The sequence below is a fragment of the Gorilla gorilla genome, chromosome 8 (assembly GCF_029281585.2).
Source record: "Gorilla gorilla gorilla isolate KB3781 chromosome 8, NHGRI_mGorGor1-v2.1_pri, whole genome shotgun sequence".
NCBI lineage: Eukaryota > Metazoa > Chordata > Mammalia > Primates > Hominidae > Gorilla > Gorilla gorilla.
In genome coordinates, this window is record NC_073232.2 from 39,685,336 (window position 1) to 39,703,643 (window position 18,308).

The 18,308-nt window shown below is 45.1% G+C and overlaps 1 protein-coding gene across 1 annotated transcript in view; it reads right to left on the bottom strand.

The window, feature by feature from the left end:
* Positions 1-18,308, bottom strand: part of LRMDA (leucine rich melanocyte differentiation associated) — a 1,137,335-nt gene that overhangs the window by 499,081 nt on the left and 619,946 nt on the right. The window contains exon 5 of the mRNA XM_063709979.1: positions 8,342-8,459. Within this exon, the coding sequence (XP_063566049.1) occupies positions 8,342-8,459 (118 nt within the window). The remainder of the gene's footprint in view (positions 1-8,341; positions 8,460-18,308) is intronic.

An 18,308-nucleotide genomic window follows, 5' to 3' on the forward strand; every position in this document is an offset into this window, starting at 1 on the left:
TCCTTGTCCCAGCATCAGAGCTACTCACTCTTACATGGACCCATCTCTGCCATCCCAGAGCTTCTTTAGACACAGCTCTCTAACCCCTGTAGCTGCCTGAACACTGACACTGGCCTGGGTGCTGGGAACACTGCGGCAGCCTCAGACCAGTGCCTGCTGTTGCACAGATTTCCACATCACCAAAGCACCTGCTCTGCACAGAGCTCTAAGGCTCCCTCTCCCAGATACCCAGGGATGCAAATACAGGCCTGCCCAGACTTTTTTCCCACTTCAAACTCTGCCAAGGTTCCTCCTCACCCTCAGGAGAAACTGCAAACCTGACCTAACTCAGAGATCCCCCCACAGCCTGGCTCCTGTAGTTCTTTGCCTAGCCCATGTGTTTCACCAAAATATGTTATGGGGAGTCATCAAGGGTTAAAATTGGAAATTACAAAGTTGCCTCTGGCTGCCTTCTATCTCCTGATCTTCCTGCTCTTTCACCCCTGCCTTCCATCAGAAATGTATGCCTTGTTAATGAAATGTAAGGGACACAGCGGGAAGAGCACAAGCTTTGAGTTTGACTTTTTTCCCTGAAGTAATTCAAGACATAGAGGGGAAAGAACATAAGTTTTGGGGCTTAGGAAGACCCGGGGAAATAAAAGGACCTGGTTCCACCTTGCTCTGTAATTTTAGGTTATGTATATAATTTATCTGATCATCAGTTTCCTCATTTGTAGATTCAAGTTTAGGGAGAAAATTAGAGATAAAATTGTTAAGCAGCTGGTACAATAGCTAGCAGACAGTGACTACTTCATGCATGTTCTTCTAACTCACATATCAGGGAAGTTTCTGTGCATCTGATGTACCACTAGGCAGCCAGTTGACCTCTAGACTGGCCCTGCTATCCTAATTAGTTAAGTACCCAGAAACCCTACAGTAGTTGGTGCTGTGGCACCAATGACTGCCACTAACCTCACAAAACTCCAAGTTGTGTTCCAGTTAAGACCCTGGTTCAATGGCCAGAGATGCAGCAGAGGTAGGGTGTGTGGATGGGATGGCCTGCCTAGGTATTAGTCAGCACACTACTGCACAAAATCTTAGTGGCTTATTACAAGCATTTCTTTCTCATGTAGAGGTCTGTGGTTGGCTGGGATGTTTGCAGGCCTCAAGTCAGGTTCAGGTCTGGTCACGGTGTCTCTCATGTTGTTTTCATAGCAAATGGCAGACGTGTGCGAGCAGTGAGTGAAAACACATGGTGCTGCGTAAGGCCTTGGCCCAGAATTGTCATGCTGTCACTTCCACTCGCATCCCATTGGTCAAGGAGTTACATGGCCAAGGCCAAAGTCAATGGAATGGGGAAGTGTATTCCTCCCTTAGATGGGGAGCCACAGCAAGGGCAGAGAGAAAGGAATGGTTTTAGACAAACAATGCAATCTACCACACTTCTCCCAGTTGTTGGGTTGCAGAGGCAGGACAAAGTATCCAAGGGTTATTCATCTTATCCCCAGCACTTAAAAAATGCTACTTACTTCCATGATCCTCTTGATACATCCATCTAAGCATCTTTGGACAGCAGCGAGCATGTGGGAGGCTAAAAAGAGGAAGAGGGTGAAGCTGGGCCATTGGGGAGCTGGGCAAGCCAGAGGTCCCATCAGGGAAACAGTAACAACCCCCAGGCACTGGCTTCATGGACAGTAGTCTCTACCATGTGCTCAGCACCTGTCAAGGCCCCTAGGACTCCTGGGAATGCCCCTAAGAGGCTGCTACCACCTTCCTTCTTTCTATTGTGGATTTTGGTTTCACCAGCACACCAGAGACATGGCTTTCCTGCCGTGCTCTATTTTTTTATTTTAGAGGGTTGCTACCCAAATGCAAGGCTACAGAGGCCGCCTCCAAAGAGCAATACTCCAGAAGCATTTGCTTGAGGCACAGGATGCCATGGTTCTAAAAATGGAGAAATACAAAATGTTTAAGTGATTCTCCCTCAAATGAACGTGCAAACTGTGAAGTCAGCAATAAGGTTGAAAAAACAAACAAACTGCAAATGTTTGGCTCCCAGAGTTGTTTTTGAACACACCATCTAAGCATTTTCTTAAAAAAAAAAGTTAATTAAAAAATTTTCCTCTCTCCAAAATTTACTAGAAAGCATCTGAAAATAGAATCTGAATATGTCTCTAGACAAGAAACATCTGCATGAAAACAGAAAAAAAAAATCATAAAAACATGAGCACATTCAGGTAGTTGGAAACATCCAGAAAAACCACCAATATTTTAAATTATTTTTTGAATGTTTGGCACTGTGGAGAACTTTCAAAATATATTGGCTGATGGTCTGTTGAACTGAATGTACTTGTGATTTATAATGTTTATTTATAGGCATGTCCTGGCTTTATATAAAATATATATTCTTGAAAATATTGAGTATAAAGGACAGTAATTGTAATAAACCTAGAAGTAGTTTCTGATACCCTTTTATGCGTTTGCAATTGGGCTACATAGGAGTAACAGAAGATATCAAAGACATACGCAGTGTAGTTTAGAATAAGACAGCACTTAGTAAAGTGCTAGACTAGGCATAAAAAACAATTAAGTGTAGCAAAGAAGCAACTAGGTAGTGCTCCTTTAGGTATAGACAAAAAATACAATAGCGGCGAAGACAGGGAAAATTTCATTGTAACTACACACAGACTTGTGGGTACCCTAACATGTTTCATGAGAAGAGCTACTTACTTCCTAAAAGCCCTAATATGAGCAGGTGGGTTGAGAAAGAAGGAGGACTCCAGTACCACCCCGAGTGACGAGGAGAACACAGCTTCAGATCACACCCTTGCCTCCCCCTGAAATGCTACCCAGTGGAAAAGCCAAGTCATGGGGATTGTGGTAGTAGTAGGTCTTCCCATCATAAATAATCCCGGGAAAATCCTTTGGAAAAACAAATATGATGCCCAGAATCTGTCTTTTCTGCCAGTGTACAGGTGGCAATTAACACACTGTCTAAAGGCAATGGTTTCTTTCCTGCCTTTTAAGGTAACCATGTTGACTGAACTAATTAGAACATATACAACAACCTTTTCATGATGGATCTTCCAATATGCTCTGCTGTTCATGGTTCATTCCTTTGATGAGTATTGACTGAATCTCTGCTATAGACTAGGTACTAGAGATACAGAAACGAACAAAACACAAGGTTCCTGCCCTCATGGAGCTGGCACCCCAGGGGCGAGCAGCTTCCTCATCCCAGTGAGAAGTCAGCTTCCTTATGAATCATTCCCTGTCTTCATCCTAGATAGCCTTTTGCATGGAAACCTAAAAACACAGACACAGATGGAAGAAACTAAAGGTACCCAGGGGAGTGAGGACCTAACTCCAAGAGTCAATGGCAGGACTATGTAGGGTATTCGTGGGAGCAGGTGATTCTCAGGCCCAAATAGTTTCCAATTTTCAGTTTAGGGGAAAAGAATAGGAGAGACTTTTGGAAATGCATGTACTCCAAAGTTTATTTCTTCAACACAGTGCATCTCCCTCCCTCTCCTTCCTTCTTTCTATCACACACAAACACACACGCACACACACACATACACAATAGCCCACCCTCCCAAGTATCAAAACGTAGGCACACACACAAATATACAAGCTACAACAAACTACACAAATACACAAACTACACGATGGGAAAATCAGGTGGAAAAATCAGGAAAGGAAATCGCTCGCCACTTAGAAGCTGACTCTGGTGTACACATACCTCCCAGAACATGCATATGTATACACACACAGAGATTGAAGCGGGTATACACACCTGCATGGGAAAAAACATATGTTTGAACACACTGTGCCCACATAAACAAACAAGTGACATGTCTTCAAAGACACCTCACTACTCACAGACATATTTATTACCACATCTTCCCTATGAGAGGATGGATATTAATGCAAGAAAAACATAAGCGTCAAAACACTTTCTAGAGTTGCCCTCCTTAGGCTCCTTCAAGATTCTGAAGATTAAACAGTTGGTAGCCAACTTTGTATACATGCCTGTAAACAAGAGGGCTCAACTTTAAATAATTATGTCAAAGAAATGACAACTGTGCTCTTTGCCAGAACAGGGATGAATAATTACAAAGTCAGGACATAATTAAACAATTCTGACTGTCGGATTTTTGAGCTGTCTCTCTGATGTGCAGGGCTGACATGCCGACCACACACGTCATCCTGGACAGGCCTCTGCACCCCTTTGATCTATGTTTCCCAGTGCAGTGAGGGGCTTCACAGTTTGGTTACTAGAGGGCTCTTTCTTTGGGGGCTTGAACCTTCTCTGTATCCAGTGTGGTGTTCTCTGTATTAACAATGGCATGATTCAATGGCCAATATTTGATAAAGTTATATATATTTTATATATTTGAATTTTGGAAATGACAAAGCCTAGCTGTTGCAGGTCCATCAACTAATAACACACACACACAGACACACACACACACACTCAGAGAGAGATAAAGTCTGGAAGCATCCATTGTAGCATTCAGCTATCACTTCCTAATGAATGACAGCATCTTTCTCTACAACAATCAGAGCTCAGACAGAAGCCAGCTTTGAAACAACAAAAGCTAAAAGGCAGCCACGGAGGAGAAATGTGTCATCATGGGAGAAAGGGAGCGAGGACTTGCACTCAAGCGCCAGTGCCTGCCAGGTACCCAATTAGACCTCTGCGACATCGGGCCTTTATTACCTCCTGGATGGTTCTGCATTTGTGTCAGCCGAGAACACCCAGACTGCCCGTTTCCCTACCTCCAAGGCAAGAGCTGTGATTGGAGGGACATTTTCCATTCTCCCAAATTCTTTATGTCAGGAATAAAATGAAAATAGCTCCCCAAATCACGGCCACCTTAATCATCCATCAGAGCATTCTGCTGAATAAGCACAACAGGCCTTGGCTGCCCTGGAAAGGACAGGAGCCAGCTTGAGATTCCGATTCCATCGTGAAAAATAGGTCTTCCCTGAGTGTGCTCAGCACAGCGGCAGCAACACATGGAAAGGAAATTGCTTGCCACTTAGAAGCTGACTCTGGTGTACACATACCTCCCAGAACATGCATATGTATATATACACAGAGACGGAAGCGGGTATACACACCTGCATGGGAACAAACATATGCCTGTACACACTGTGAACAGGTGAGAACCAGCCTTTTTAATGCCAATTTATTAATTCAGCAAGGAGCTCATTTGGCATCTTTCTTTCTACAAGAAAAGTACCACTGCCTATCTCTGAAAATAACAGACAAAAGGGAACTGCCTGCCATTCAATGTAGGCATCCAGTTCGATATGAAACCAAGAACACAGAAGAATCGTCCTGGGCACTTGAAGAATCATGGCATAAATTGAACACTTAACTGGAAGCCCAGACCCCCAGGGGTTCTGGTCCCAATTCCATGGAGCCTCAGGAAACTACATCCTCTCCCAGCTCCCTCATCCATGAAATGGGAGCACAGACTAGGTGATTTCTAAGTCCTCTTTGGTTTGGAAATCATGTGACTACAGAAAGAGAACCAAGATCACCATACTTCGTAAGAGTACTTTAGTCTCTCTCCTCAAATAATTAACGGGTATTTTTTTAAACTTTTGTTTTAGGTTTGGGGGTAAATATGCAGGTTGGTTACATAGGTAAACTTGTGTCATGGGGGTTTGTTGTAGAGATTATTTCATACCCAGGTACCAAGCCTAGTACCTAATAGTTATTTTTTCTGCTCCTCTCTCCCCTCCCAATCTTCAGCCTCAAGTAGGCCCCCATGTCTGTTGTTCCCTTCTTTGTGTTCATGAGTTCTCATCATTTAGCTCCCACCTGTAAGTAAGAATATGTGGTATTTGTTTTTCTGTTCCTGCATTAGTTTGCTAAGAATAATGGCCTCCAGCTCCATCCATGTTCCAACAAAAGATATGATCTCGTTCTTTTGTATGGCTGCATAGTATTCCATAGTGTATACGTATCACATTTTCTTTATCCGATCTGTCACTGATGGGCATTTAGGTTGATTCCATGTCTTTGCTGTTGTGAATAGTGTTGCTGGGAATATCCACATGTATGTGTCTTTATGATAGAATGATTTATATTCCTTTGAGTATATACCCAGTAATACGATTGCTAGGTCGAATGGTAGTTCTGTTTTTAGCTCTCTGAGGAATTGCCATACTGCTTTCCACAATGGTTGAACTAATTTACACCTTAACAGGCTTTTTAAAGCTTAATACAGTTAGTCAGGATATTGGAGTCAATCATACAAACATGAACTAATTCTAGAATTGATTAGAAACTAATTGGGAACTCTAAAGGGCATTTCTGCTGATGTTGCTAATGACTCAGAAACAACTAATGCTGGATTTTAAGGAGCCAGTCTCAGATGCTTTCAAAAGCAAGGAAGGATTTCGATTCCTCCCACCTCTACTCAACAGAACAGTCCTGCTCTTACCTGTTTTCCTCATTTAGACCTTAGGAGGTTTTGTTTGAACAAAGAGATCCACAGGGTAAATATGTAGCTCACTGCTCCAGGGGTGAGAAAGCAGAGAGAGAAGAGTGTGGGCCCAGTGGTCAGACACAAGGTAAACCTCCAGCTCCACAATTACTAGCCAGGTGACCTGGGGCAGCCCAGTTAACTTCTCCAGCCCTCAGTTCCCTCACCCATAAAGAGAGCCAATGACCCCTTCCTTCTACTTTAGAGGATGATGTGAAAACTTGTAGATCTGTGCACCAAGAACCTTAGAAGAATGGGGGGGTGGGCATGCACTGAGTGCCCCATCCAGATATGGTGGGTACTACATTTATTACCCCTTCAGATTTTGTGTGACAATGTAGAGCTGCCCACATCAAAGCGCCAATGAGCGCAGAAGAAATACTGATCCACTCTGCACACAGGTATACACATGAATACAGATGTATACAAGAAGGTGAGATATGTAGGGTGGGCAGGTTATTTATAATAACCCAGGATATTATAGAGTGCATTTGTTGTACTTTTGCTGGGTTTGGTCATGCTGGCTATCTCTGGACTGTTTTCACCAAAAACAAATAAAAAGAAGGCCAAGAAATAAATTATTTCATTTGGAAAAATTACAAAAGCTAGAATAACTAAAGGTAGTTGTGTGCAATACATCAAACCTGTGCCTCGATAGGGAGCACTGTTAACACTTTAATAGCTATGAAATGAATCACTCAATTAATTTCCCACATGCTGAAAGAGGTAACAATACATTTATCTGCCAGTAATATACCCTCCATATCATACATTTCCACAACTGCTAGCAATTTTATTCAGCATAATGGAAAATAAGTTGCACCTCATGGATTCAGGGAAAGAAAGTGGCCTGAGGTCTGCTGCCAGCAGAGCAACTTGATGGAAGATGTTTCATTGTTCTGTTTTGTTTTTGTTTTTTCTTTCCCCCCTTTAATCACTTCCAATGCACATGCAGAGTGCTATAAGTCAATAGCTGAGGATAAACTAGACTTCTAGGATATCAGTGCCAGCATTTTCAACACACAAGTTGCAATCTCATGGGAGGTGACCACACAGCTCCTCAGAGACTCAAGGCAATGACGGTTCTCCAAGGAGGTCATCAGGGGTCACTGAGTCCATTTCCCAGCCTCTGGCTTCACTGAAGGACTCCCAACTCCTCCCAAAGAGACAGTCATCCATGTCCTTAAAAAATCTCCTTGTGTCTGAATCCAAGACCCCAAGCCAATTCTCCACTGCCTCATCAGAGCTGCCATTAGGATGACACCAAATTCACTTACAGACTCAGCCGGTAAAGGAAAGGTCAGTAAACACCATTCTAATCAGCTCTGGAGAGATACATGTGGGGGGCACATGCCAGCCTAGGGACACATTGTCAGAAAACATCACCTTCCACACTAACGATATCTCAGAGGGCCGTGGAGCCCTTGCCTGTGATGGAAGAAAATCACTCTTCCCTAGCTTCCCTTTGGTGGCAAACAAGAAAATCCCCCTCTGAAGTACTAGAAGAATCCCACCTACCCCAAAAGCCCACCCATGCCCAATGCTTTCCTCTTTCTCCTTTCTCAGCTGCAAACCTGCAGAGGCCCCACTTAGTGAATATCTCCAAGAAGGAGACCTGTAGTCCCCCGCAGAACTTCACCACTGGACTATGCATAGTGCTGCTTTATTGGTAAAACAGGAAGATCCAATTTACACCTAATCCTATTTCATGTTTGGCCAACAATGTGTCCATGGAAGGACCCTTCATGTGAGATCTCAACTGCATTCTAAACACTCAGAGGACATTCTGCATGCCCTGGGGTGTAAGCACTGCCATGAGATGTAAATCCCTTGTGAAGAACAGCAAGTAGGCAGCTCACCTTGGGCTTCACCACCTTCATGAAGGCTCCTCTGACCAACGCCTCCTCTCGTTCTTGTCTGGTTACTTTCTGGGCATCCAGAAATCTCAAGTTGGGCAGCTTGTACAGAACAAAGCATCTGGAAGACAAGAGTCAGAGACAACTCAGGAAGTTTGAGTGGCAGCCTCAGAGATCCCGACAGCTTGTCTGATCTTCAAGAATCCACACCATCCGGTCTTCTGGAACTTAGACCTTGGCTGCTCCTCCTCTCTTCTTTCACAAAGAATAAACAACTGTTCCTTGGAGAAGTCAGAATGATTCTATCTTACACACATGTACAACTAAACATTAGAAGCACACACTAATGGTACACTTGGCTCAAAGGTAAACACACACACACACACGTGGGTTAGCCAGTGGCACCCTATCAACGCATGCCCTTCCTTCCAGTCTAGAAAACAGGCTCAGCTTCTTTGCTACACAGAAATTCTCAGTAAAATAAACCTACAAATTGATTGTACCCTTTACGTCACTGCCATTCCTATGGGTCATCTGTATCATAGACTGTAATGACCTGGATGACTGTGGGTTACAAGTGAGGAACACATGTAGCTGAGAAATGCTTCCTTGAGGAATCAGGCAGGGGTCTTAAGAACATTGTTCGCATCATCCCTCGATAATACATGTGGTTATTTCCACACTTGCTAACCTATGAAGATTATCAAGGAGAAATAGGGGGAGTTAATTTCTAGGAGATATTAATGGCCCAACAAATGCTAGGTGCTCTCCATTTCCCTGGAAGAATTACTTGGCAGATGGACTCCAGAAATAAGCCAATGGCTGCTAGTGTAATTAACTGTCCTCAAATAGGTATATATGGAGTTGACAAGAAAAACCACTTGGCCAGGGTATAGTTATATAAATGCACAAATAAACGTATAAGAGGTATGGACATGTGTCTATACTTCTCCCTCGTCAGGGACAGTCACTAACCAAGATGCTTTCCATCAAGTTCCATAGTCCAACAATCAGACAAGCGAGTTGTTTCCACCCTATTCTGCTTATCAAGAGGTGAGTACCCAGTGTCAAGAGCAATGGATTATCTCCAAGGGAATCTGTCATTTCCTTCCTATACCCAGCCTCCTCAGCATATACTCATCTTTCAAGCCTCATCTCCTGTGAAGGTTTTTTTGTACACCTCCACCCTTCATTGCTTTCGCCCTTCCCAGGACTCCTAGAATATGCTATCAGCACCTTACAGTCAAACATTTTGTTGTTTTCTAATTATTTTCTTGGTGTTCATTAATGTCCTTACCCAAACTGTAAGTTTCTTGAAGGCAGGGACAAATTTATTTGCTCACTCTCACCACATCTTGAAAACTGGCATTAGAATGGAGTCAATAACATACCAGTTAGCCGGGCGCGGTGGCTCACGCCTGTAATCCCAGCACTTTGGGAGGCCGAGGCGGGTGGATCATGAGGTCAGGAGATCGAGACCATCCTGGCTAACAAGGTGAAACCCCGCCTCTACTAAAAATACAAAAAATTAGCCGGGCGCGGTGGTGGGCACCTGTAGTCCCAGCTACTCGGGAGGCTGAGGCAGGAGAATGGCGTGAACCCGGGAAGCGGAGCTTGCAGTGAGCCGAGATTTCGCCACTGCAGTCCACAGTCCAGCCTGGGCGACAGAGCGAGACTCCGTCTCAAAAAAAAAAAAAAAAACATACCAGTTGATTTCAGTTGCACAGATATTTATTGATCACCTACTATGTGCCAGGCCTTAGGGATACAGATGTGATTTCAACATGCTTCCTGCTCTCAAAGGTGTTCTCAGTGTAACAGAAATTATACACTCACATGGAGAAATTAGGAATAAGCATAGCTAAGTGCCAAAATCGAGGTTATGCATAGAGTGGTTATGGGAGCACAGAGCAAGAGGTCTACTGACTGAAAACTCAATGGAAAAGGAGAAACAGGAAATCTCAAATGGGCATCAAGGAACCACACCTTAAGGCAACCCCAAGAACCTAGCTATTCCTCAGTGAGGATGTTACTTGGAACAGTGTGGCTTGCCTTCACTGGAGCCTTGGGTTCCCAAGGCCACCTTCCACATTCGTAAGGTGGTCTCATTATTGCTGGCAGTAGCAGCCCATCTGGAGCAATTGCTGCAAATACACCAGCTGCAGTAGGGGCTGCTTGCTCTGGGGAGCTGGCAGGAGCCAGGAACAGGTGGGAGCCCCATGCCCTCCTGAGTTGGTGAGGCGGGAGCCCCTGCTCCCAGGTGCAACTGCAGCTGCCCAGCTGCAGCTGCAGACCCAGGCATCCCTGTGCTCTTGGGGGCTTGGGAAGCCCCCCTCCGATGGAAGGCTTGGGAGTGCCTGCTCCCACTGCCTGGACTCTCCCCACTCCCAATGCCCACTCCAATTTTGGAGCAAAGTGGCGGCCAAGCCCAGGCACTGTCACAATCTGGCTAAGTGTGTACATGCTCGGAGCAGTACTGAAACACCAGCCCCTTGCCACCTCAGCCCCTTCTGGACCTTGGGTGCTGATGAGCACAGCAGGGAGGCCAAGGGACAGCGGAGGACAGCTCAGCATGGGCCTGCAGGCATCCCTTGGCACAAACAGCCTGGGCACCATGGGCACTGTAGACAGCAGGTTGATGGCTGGCAGCAGGAGGCAGACAGGCTCCTAGGTGGAAAGGGGTGTGTCCCCGGTGAAACCCCACCATCAGGCCAGGGGTGGCCTAAAGCATAGGGGCTGGGCTACCAGTTTTGTAAATCAGAGTGAGAACATATGGTACTTTTTCTGGACCCTGCTGTGGCCACCCATGGACCAATCAGCATGCACTTCCTTTCCTCTGATGCCCATGATGTCATCATGGTTCCTGCCAGCCCCGTGAAGGCATCTTTCACTCCATCGTTAAACATTGGCTGATTTTCTAATACTGATGTTTTCTTCACCTGAATATTCATCTTTTCCCACCCTACGCTTAGTGGGTGTCTTTACTCCCTGTGCGTCACTCCTGACATATTGTTTCTGTCTGTACATGTCTTTATTTGAAAGAGTCTGTTGTCATCAAGACTTTTCTGCTACAAGCAGAAGATGGAAGTTTTCTCTGACATTGACTGAGGCCGGTGGGAGCTCAAGGCCGGCTGAGCCCCAGACTCAGCCAAACTTGGGCAGATGATAGAACAACCTGCCTGTGGAGAGGAGCTACCCACTCTGGGTCTCCTCTCTGCTGAGGGCTGCACAGAAACTGAGATGACCCGCCTGCAGAAAGGAGCTACCCACTTTAGTTGTCCTGAGAGCTGTACTGTTGCTTAATAACGCACGTCTTTGCCTTGCTCACCCTCCAGTTGTGTGCATGCTTCATTCTTCCTGGATCTGGGACAAGAACTCGGGACCCACCAAATGGCAGGACTGAAAGAGCTGTAACACAAACAGGGCTGAAACATGTCCCCCCGCTCGCCACATTGTGGGTGATGAGACAGAGAGAAGAGCTGTGGCCCTTTGGGGAGCCCAGACCTAACAGCTCCCCAAGCCAAGGCTGTGACACCCTCTTTGGGGCTCTGTGGTTCCTGGCATCTTCAAGCTTCCAGGTGCCACCACGTTCCCCAGTGCCTGCAGTGGAAGCTGGTTGTGGTATGCCTGGTCCAGATGCAGCCTCACAGGGAGCTAGTGCCCATGCCAGTGCCTAGAGCTGCCCAGCCTGCTGCTGCCAGCATGCCTGGCTGTATGCAGTGGCCAGACCCTGTGCTTGCTTGCTCATGTACCCCTTACCACTCCACACCTGGCTCACCCTTGGCAGGTATGGGATCTGAACTGGTAGCACGAGCCAAGTGCAGCCCACCAGGCCGAGTAGGTGGAACAAGCCCAGCAGGCCCAAGCAAAACTCAGGCAAAGGAACCACCAGTCACAGAGGTTTCCAACTGAGGAAGCAACACCCCAAGGATTCAGTGACATTATCACCAAGTGGCCTGCATATGCTTATCCAGGTAAGAGGCTTGGCTGACCATCCCAAAGCCAGAGAGAATAGTTTAGAGGTCTGCAGGAGTAACCTTCACAGGACTCATTGTTAAGGTCAAAATATTATGAAATTCTTTTCTTCCTTCAGAAATGTCCACCCCATGCCTGGTGTCCTGGAAATTTGACTCTGGCTACTTCCTGTTTCCTCCCTGGCCTCAATCTATTGTCCTTTTCCTACCCTGGGTTCTCCCTTCCCTCCAAATACCTGCTAACCTCACCCAAAATCAAGAAAGTGCCAAAAAACACCCAAATATCTTTCCTTTCTTTGTTTCTTTCTTTTCTTTTTCTTTTTTTTTCTTTTTTTTTTTTTTTTTTTTTTTTTTGAGATGGAGTCTTGCTCTGTTGCCCAGGTTGGAGAGCAGTGGCATGATCTTTGCTCACTGCAACCTCTGCCTCCTAGGTTCAAGCAATTCCCCTGTCTCAGCCTCCCGAGTAGCTGGGACTACATGTGTGTGCCACTACTCCTGGCTAATTTTTGTATTTTTAGTAGAGACAGCGTTTCACCATGTTGGCCAGGCTGGACTCAAACTCCTGACCTCAAGTGATCCATCTACTGGAATTACAGGCATGAACCACCACCAAATATCTTTTCTATCCTCCAGTAGAGCTCCCACCGGCCTCAGTCAATGTCAGAGAAAACTTCCATCTTCTGCTTGTAGCAGAAAAGTCTTGATGACAACAGACTCTTTCAAATAAAGACATGTACAGACAGAAACAATATGTCAGGAGTGACGCGCAGGGAGTAAAGACACCCACTAAGTGTAGGGTGGGAAAAGATGAATATTCAGGTGAAGAAAACATCAGTATTAGAAAATCAGCCAATGTTTAACGATGGAGTGAAAGATGCCTTCACGGGGCTGGCAGGAACCATGATGACAACAGACCGCACATTGTCATTTTGCCTCACTTTGGATCACAGCCCTGAAATCAAAGGAGAAAGAGAGAGAGAGAGGTGCTGGCTTTTAAGCTAGTTAAAAATTTTAGATGACAAAGAGCTGCTGTTTTCAGATCACTCTTCTTATACAATCGAAGAGACAGCCCATGACACAGGCTGCCAGTCACCCCCTGAAATGAGGGATGATTTTCACCCGTCCCGTGGGCCAGCCTGGGTTTCCAAGTGGTTGCTGCTTGGAGAGGTCTGAGGGACACTAGGAGGACTTGCCCCAAATAGTTCCATCTGAGATTCAGCCCAGGGTCCAAAGTTCCTCCATAGAGATGTCTTCTTTCATTTACTTACTCATACATTCATTCATTCAACAAGTAATTATGGAACAGCTACTGTGTGTCAGGACCTGAGTCAAGTACCAACATGAGGAGATAAAAGCAATACAGAAGATCTGTGCTCTTTCGGTGAGCTCCTATTCTTGCACAGTGGTTCTCAAACTTCAGTGGGCATCAGTATTTCCTGGAGACTTCCCAACACACAGATGGCAGGGCCCCATCCCCAGAGTTTCTGATTCAGTATTTCTGGAACTGGGCCTGAAATGTACATTTCTAATATGTCCCCAGGTGATGCTGATGCTGCTGGTCCTGCTGAGAACCAATGTCCTCGTGAAAATAACACCATGAGGAATAATAGCTTTGAAATTAGGAGGGTGGTGAGGCAGCAAAGGGTCTCCTTCCAGTTCTGCTAAGGGCTGCCCTGACCCAATGCCTGCAGCGCACAGAACCCAGCCAGTGGCCATGTCTGCCAGATCTTCTTGCCCCTTCGTGGCTTGGAACTGGCTCCAAACATTATTGCCAAGTGATAAGTCAGTGGGCTTCCTGCTTGCCTGTCCTTTCGTGGTCCTGGGAGATCTATTTCCCTTTGTTCTAGGTCATGTCAGGGTGTCAAAAGGCATAGCTTCAATCCTGAGTGTAATACAAGTTTGCCATAAAAATACAAGAGAGGATTCCCAAAGCCACAGAATGAAGGCTTTTACAATATCAATTCAACTCTTGTAAATTTAATCCTGGGTTATTTGTTGCACCAAAATCTCTTTACTGTGATGTATTACTTAGTTACTGGGGTTATCACAGCCATATCCTAAAGTTGCATAGTACATAAAACATTTCAGTTAACAATGCGGGAAGGTTAACTCCCCCAGATAACCTGCAATCACAAGGGCTAGTCCAGATGACATCCCTCTGTCAGCTTCCACGAGCTATTGATGGTTCAATCAGTTTGTTTTGAAGGTAAAGTACAACAAAAGGGCACTAAACTTATTCAGACTGTCAACAGGGGCTATCAGGAATAGGGTTTGCAGGTAAGTAATTCTGGGTGTTTTAAGGCTATTATCAAACAGCAATGGTTGAAGGAAGAGACAGCTACTAATAACACAGAAGGCAGCCATCATAAACCACTTTATGGCAGAAACCCCCATCTATAAATCCTGCGACACCCGGAGACAGCTTCAGATTTATAAAACTGCTTGTTAAGCCAGGGCACTGCTTAATGAAAAGAGATCCGTCTAATTTCTAAGTCTCACGTCCCTAGCTCCAGAGGGCAACTCCAATTTTCCTGACTTTCTCAAGGTGGCTGGGGGAAAGCTCCCAAGGCTGGGGGTGGTGAGGGGTGGGGGTGAGAGTCAGAGGTGCTCTTGGCTGAGATACAGAAGGTGGGGTTATCAAGAGGAGAGCAGGGATCCTGGGAAGGTGCTTAAAGACCCATATGTCTCTGTCTGGAAACAGATTTCCTAAATCTGAGAGACCAGCACATTGAGCTTTTCAGGTCCTCTTTCTTCTCACATAGAATGTTCCATTTGCTTAAAGGACTCCTCTAAGGAGAGAGCTAAAACCGCTAGGAGGAGAAAAGGAACAGGAGAAATACTTTTTTTTTCTTTCTTTCCAAAATCAATTTTCTCTGATCTAGTCCCAACACTCAGGCACTTTTCATCCAGACCTGAGAGAGAGAGGAGGATGTTCTTTCCCCCTGCCTGTAACTGTTATCCCCAGGGCAATGGCTGCTCCCCCCAGGGCAATGGCTGCTCCCCAGGAACACCTTACAACCACAGAAAAGCTCAGATGGGCCTCCACGGTCTGCAAATGGGGTTGGCTGACATGTTTTTTTCTCTGACACTCTTTTCAAGAAGTACCAAGTTTCCAATTCTTGAGGGAACTGGGCATGGGGTCATTGGAGTTTTGTTTCGTTTTTAAAATTTTCTCCCATTTACGGCAGTCTATGCTTCTTTGCATTATTTCTTGCTGACTTCTTGCTTCCATTCTTTGGAGGCAGTGAGACATGGTACAAGCTACTGATGCCCTACCTGAGACCCCTGAAGGCAGCAATGGGTGATCTGTGAGCCATTCTCAATCTTTCACAAAGCTTGATGGGATAGATGAGTCCGTCAACAAAACATCATGCTTCCTCACTGTTGACTAGATTACATTAACTCCATTTAATAGCACTGGTTACCTCACGCTGAACAGAAGCCGTGATCAACTGCTGAATGTATCTGTTTCATAATAATAATAAACTTAGCAATGGCTTCAGTGCAGCCTATTTGAGAGATCAAAGTTTTTAAAGTGTTGGGGAGAAAAATAAAAGGAGGGCAAGTTTTTGTAACAAAAAGCTTGGGGACTAATAGCATAGGGAAAGAGGCCAGACTCTTGAGTGTATCTTGACCTGTGATCTTGGTTCAGTCTCTGCTGCCTTTCTGAGCCTCAGTTTTTCTATCTATGCTGTGAAGGGGATGGGCCAAATGATGTCTAAGCCTCTTTCAAATGCTACCTTGCTTGAACTCTACGTGGCTCAAAGTTGACTTACAATAAAAATGTCCATGTCGTCCTTTCTTGTTATTCCAATTTCCTTATATAACCACCCCCAACACCCCCAAGTAAATGACGACTGTGAGAAAGTCAACAAAGACCACAGAGTAATGAACAAACAGTGTGAGTGGAATAACTGCAGATGCTCAGAGAGATGACAACAATCTCACTCTAATGAGCCGAGGTGAGCTCACCTACAGCATTCATGAATGCCTGACAACTGGCAGAGGCCAGCTGATTTTCCTCACAGTTCACCGGCAGCATGTTTGAAGTCTCTGTGCAAACAATACACCCACAGGACAGACCAAGGCCCTCTACAGAGGGTAACCGGCAATTACTCTGTGGGCTTCTGTCACTTTGATCTCTGGGTCGTGACCTTTGCTTTCTTGTGATCTTCAAAGCCCAGATTGTAGATTAGCTGGAGAATGCTCACTGGGTTATGTAAGCCACAAGTTTTACAGCTCCTATTCGTCTGGGAAATGGTGGCAGCCCAGAGCGACCAGACGGCGGAGGGTCCCTCCCTCCTTCCCTTTGGCTGAGTGCTGCAGACACTGGGCAGGCCCCAGGGCTACTCCATGCAGGGGAACAAAGAAAGGGTGTCACGTTTTAAATAATTGAAAGTTGTAAGGAATACAGAAGGCCCTACAGGGAGGAGGGAGGAAAGCAAGGCCAACCAGAGACTGGAGTGGCAGGAGGGGATGAACAACAGAGGGTTCAGTGACAGAGGAAGAGCTAAAAGACCATGAGACCAACTCCCTTATTTGAAAGGTGAAGTCCAGACTTGTCTACTGTTAACCTTCAGTCCACTGTTCTTTCTGTAGCAAAAACAAAAAAAGCAATGGCAAGGGAAGACAAGAAATAGACCATTCTGGGCACCCAACTTTCCCATATTGATTTGTTATTTTGGCTAGCGTTGAAATCCACAAGGGGCACTAAAGTGGTTTCTCAGTAGCATGGTGGTCTCTCTGGACAAGTCTTGCACTGCTGTTCTCTTCCTGCCCAAATCCTGGAGGCTGCTGATTATCACATTCACCTCCATTCCACATTCATCCCAAAATAGCAGCATGGTGTGTACACACTGAAAATCACAGACAGGTTTAAGCTCCTATAATAACAGGGCCATGGGCATTTCTCAGCCATGAACTATGATGAATGGCAAAGAGAAACCCCAGGCACAGTTCTGCTCCTGCCCCAGTGGGGCCAGGGTGCTACTCAACAACTTGGTAGTATGTTCATGCTCACATATAAGTTTAATGAGCCTGTTTTACGGTGGGGATGTGTGCCAAGAAAATCCAACTGGGTGCACAGGGGGTAAGTGAGGAAGTGAAAGGGGTGAATTTGGGAGGAGGGGAGGAAAGACTCCACAGAAACTCAAGCTCTGTGATGCCATTTCCAATAACTACATAAATCGAGTCACTTCCCATTTCTGGTCCAGTGGTTGGCCACAACATGACCTAAAAACGGGGCTGACCTCTTTGAAATCAACATCTCCCATGGAAATGAAACAACAGACACACTTGTTTTGATGTATGCCTGGGTGACATATTATAAATATTACATCACATAACCACAGAGGATGCCAATCAATAAGAAATTTTTTCAGACAGCACTAAATGAACCATGGGTTCTTGCTTCTGAATACACTCCTTTAAGGCTCCTAGTATTGCTTAAATGATTAATAGAACACATATTGTCAGAAAATGTACTTAAAGTGAAAAACAGTAAACTCTAGAAATATCATTCATTTTTAAGCAATTTTCTAGTGAAAACGTCACATAAATTTACATAGAGGCTCTACTATTAGGCTCTGGGTAACAGCTAGAAGGAAGGCAAACCTCATGTTTTGTGGATGAAGGGCCAGGAAAATGTTTTACGAAAAGAAAAAAAAGGCAGCTGCTTGCTTTGTATAAACACAAATGCCACAGGAACTCCAGAATCAAAAGTCATATTGCAAAACCCTAAAATTTCTCAGTGGCAAATGGAGCACAAACTCGAGGAAGGACAAAGCGGATCTGCTTACAGACCATAGAATGGAACTATATCAAACACATATCTATCTTTTCCATATACAAGTGTGAGCACTCATCAAACCAACAGTAAAAAATAAAGAGATTAAATGAATAAAAAATTTAAATGTGCTAGAGAATCAGCCTACCACTCCACTCTTCAACCAGTTGCTGTGCAGTGAATGTGTAACTACATGGGAACATATTTACTG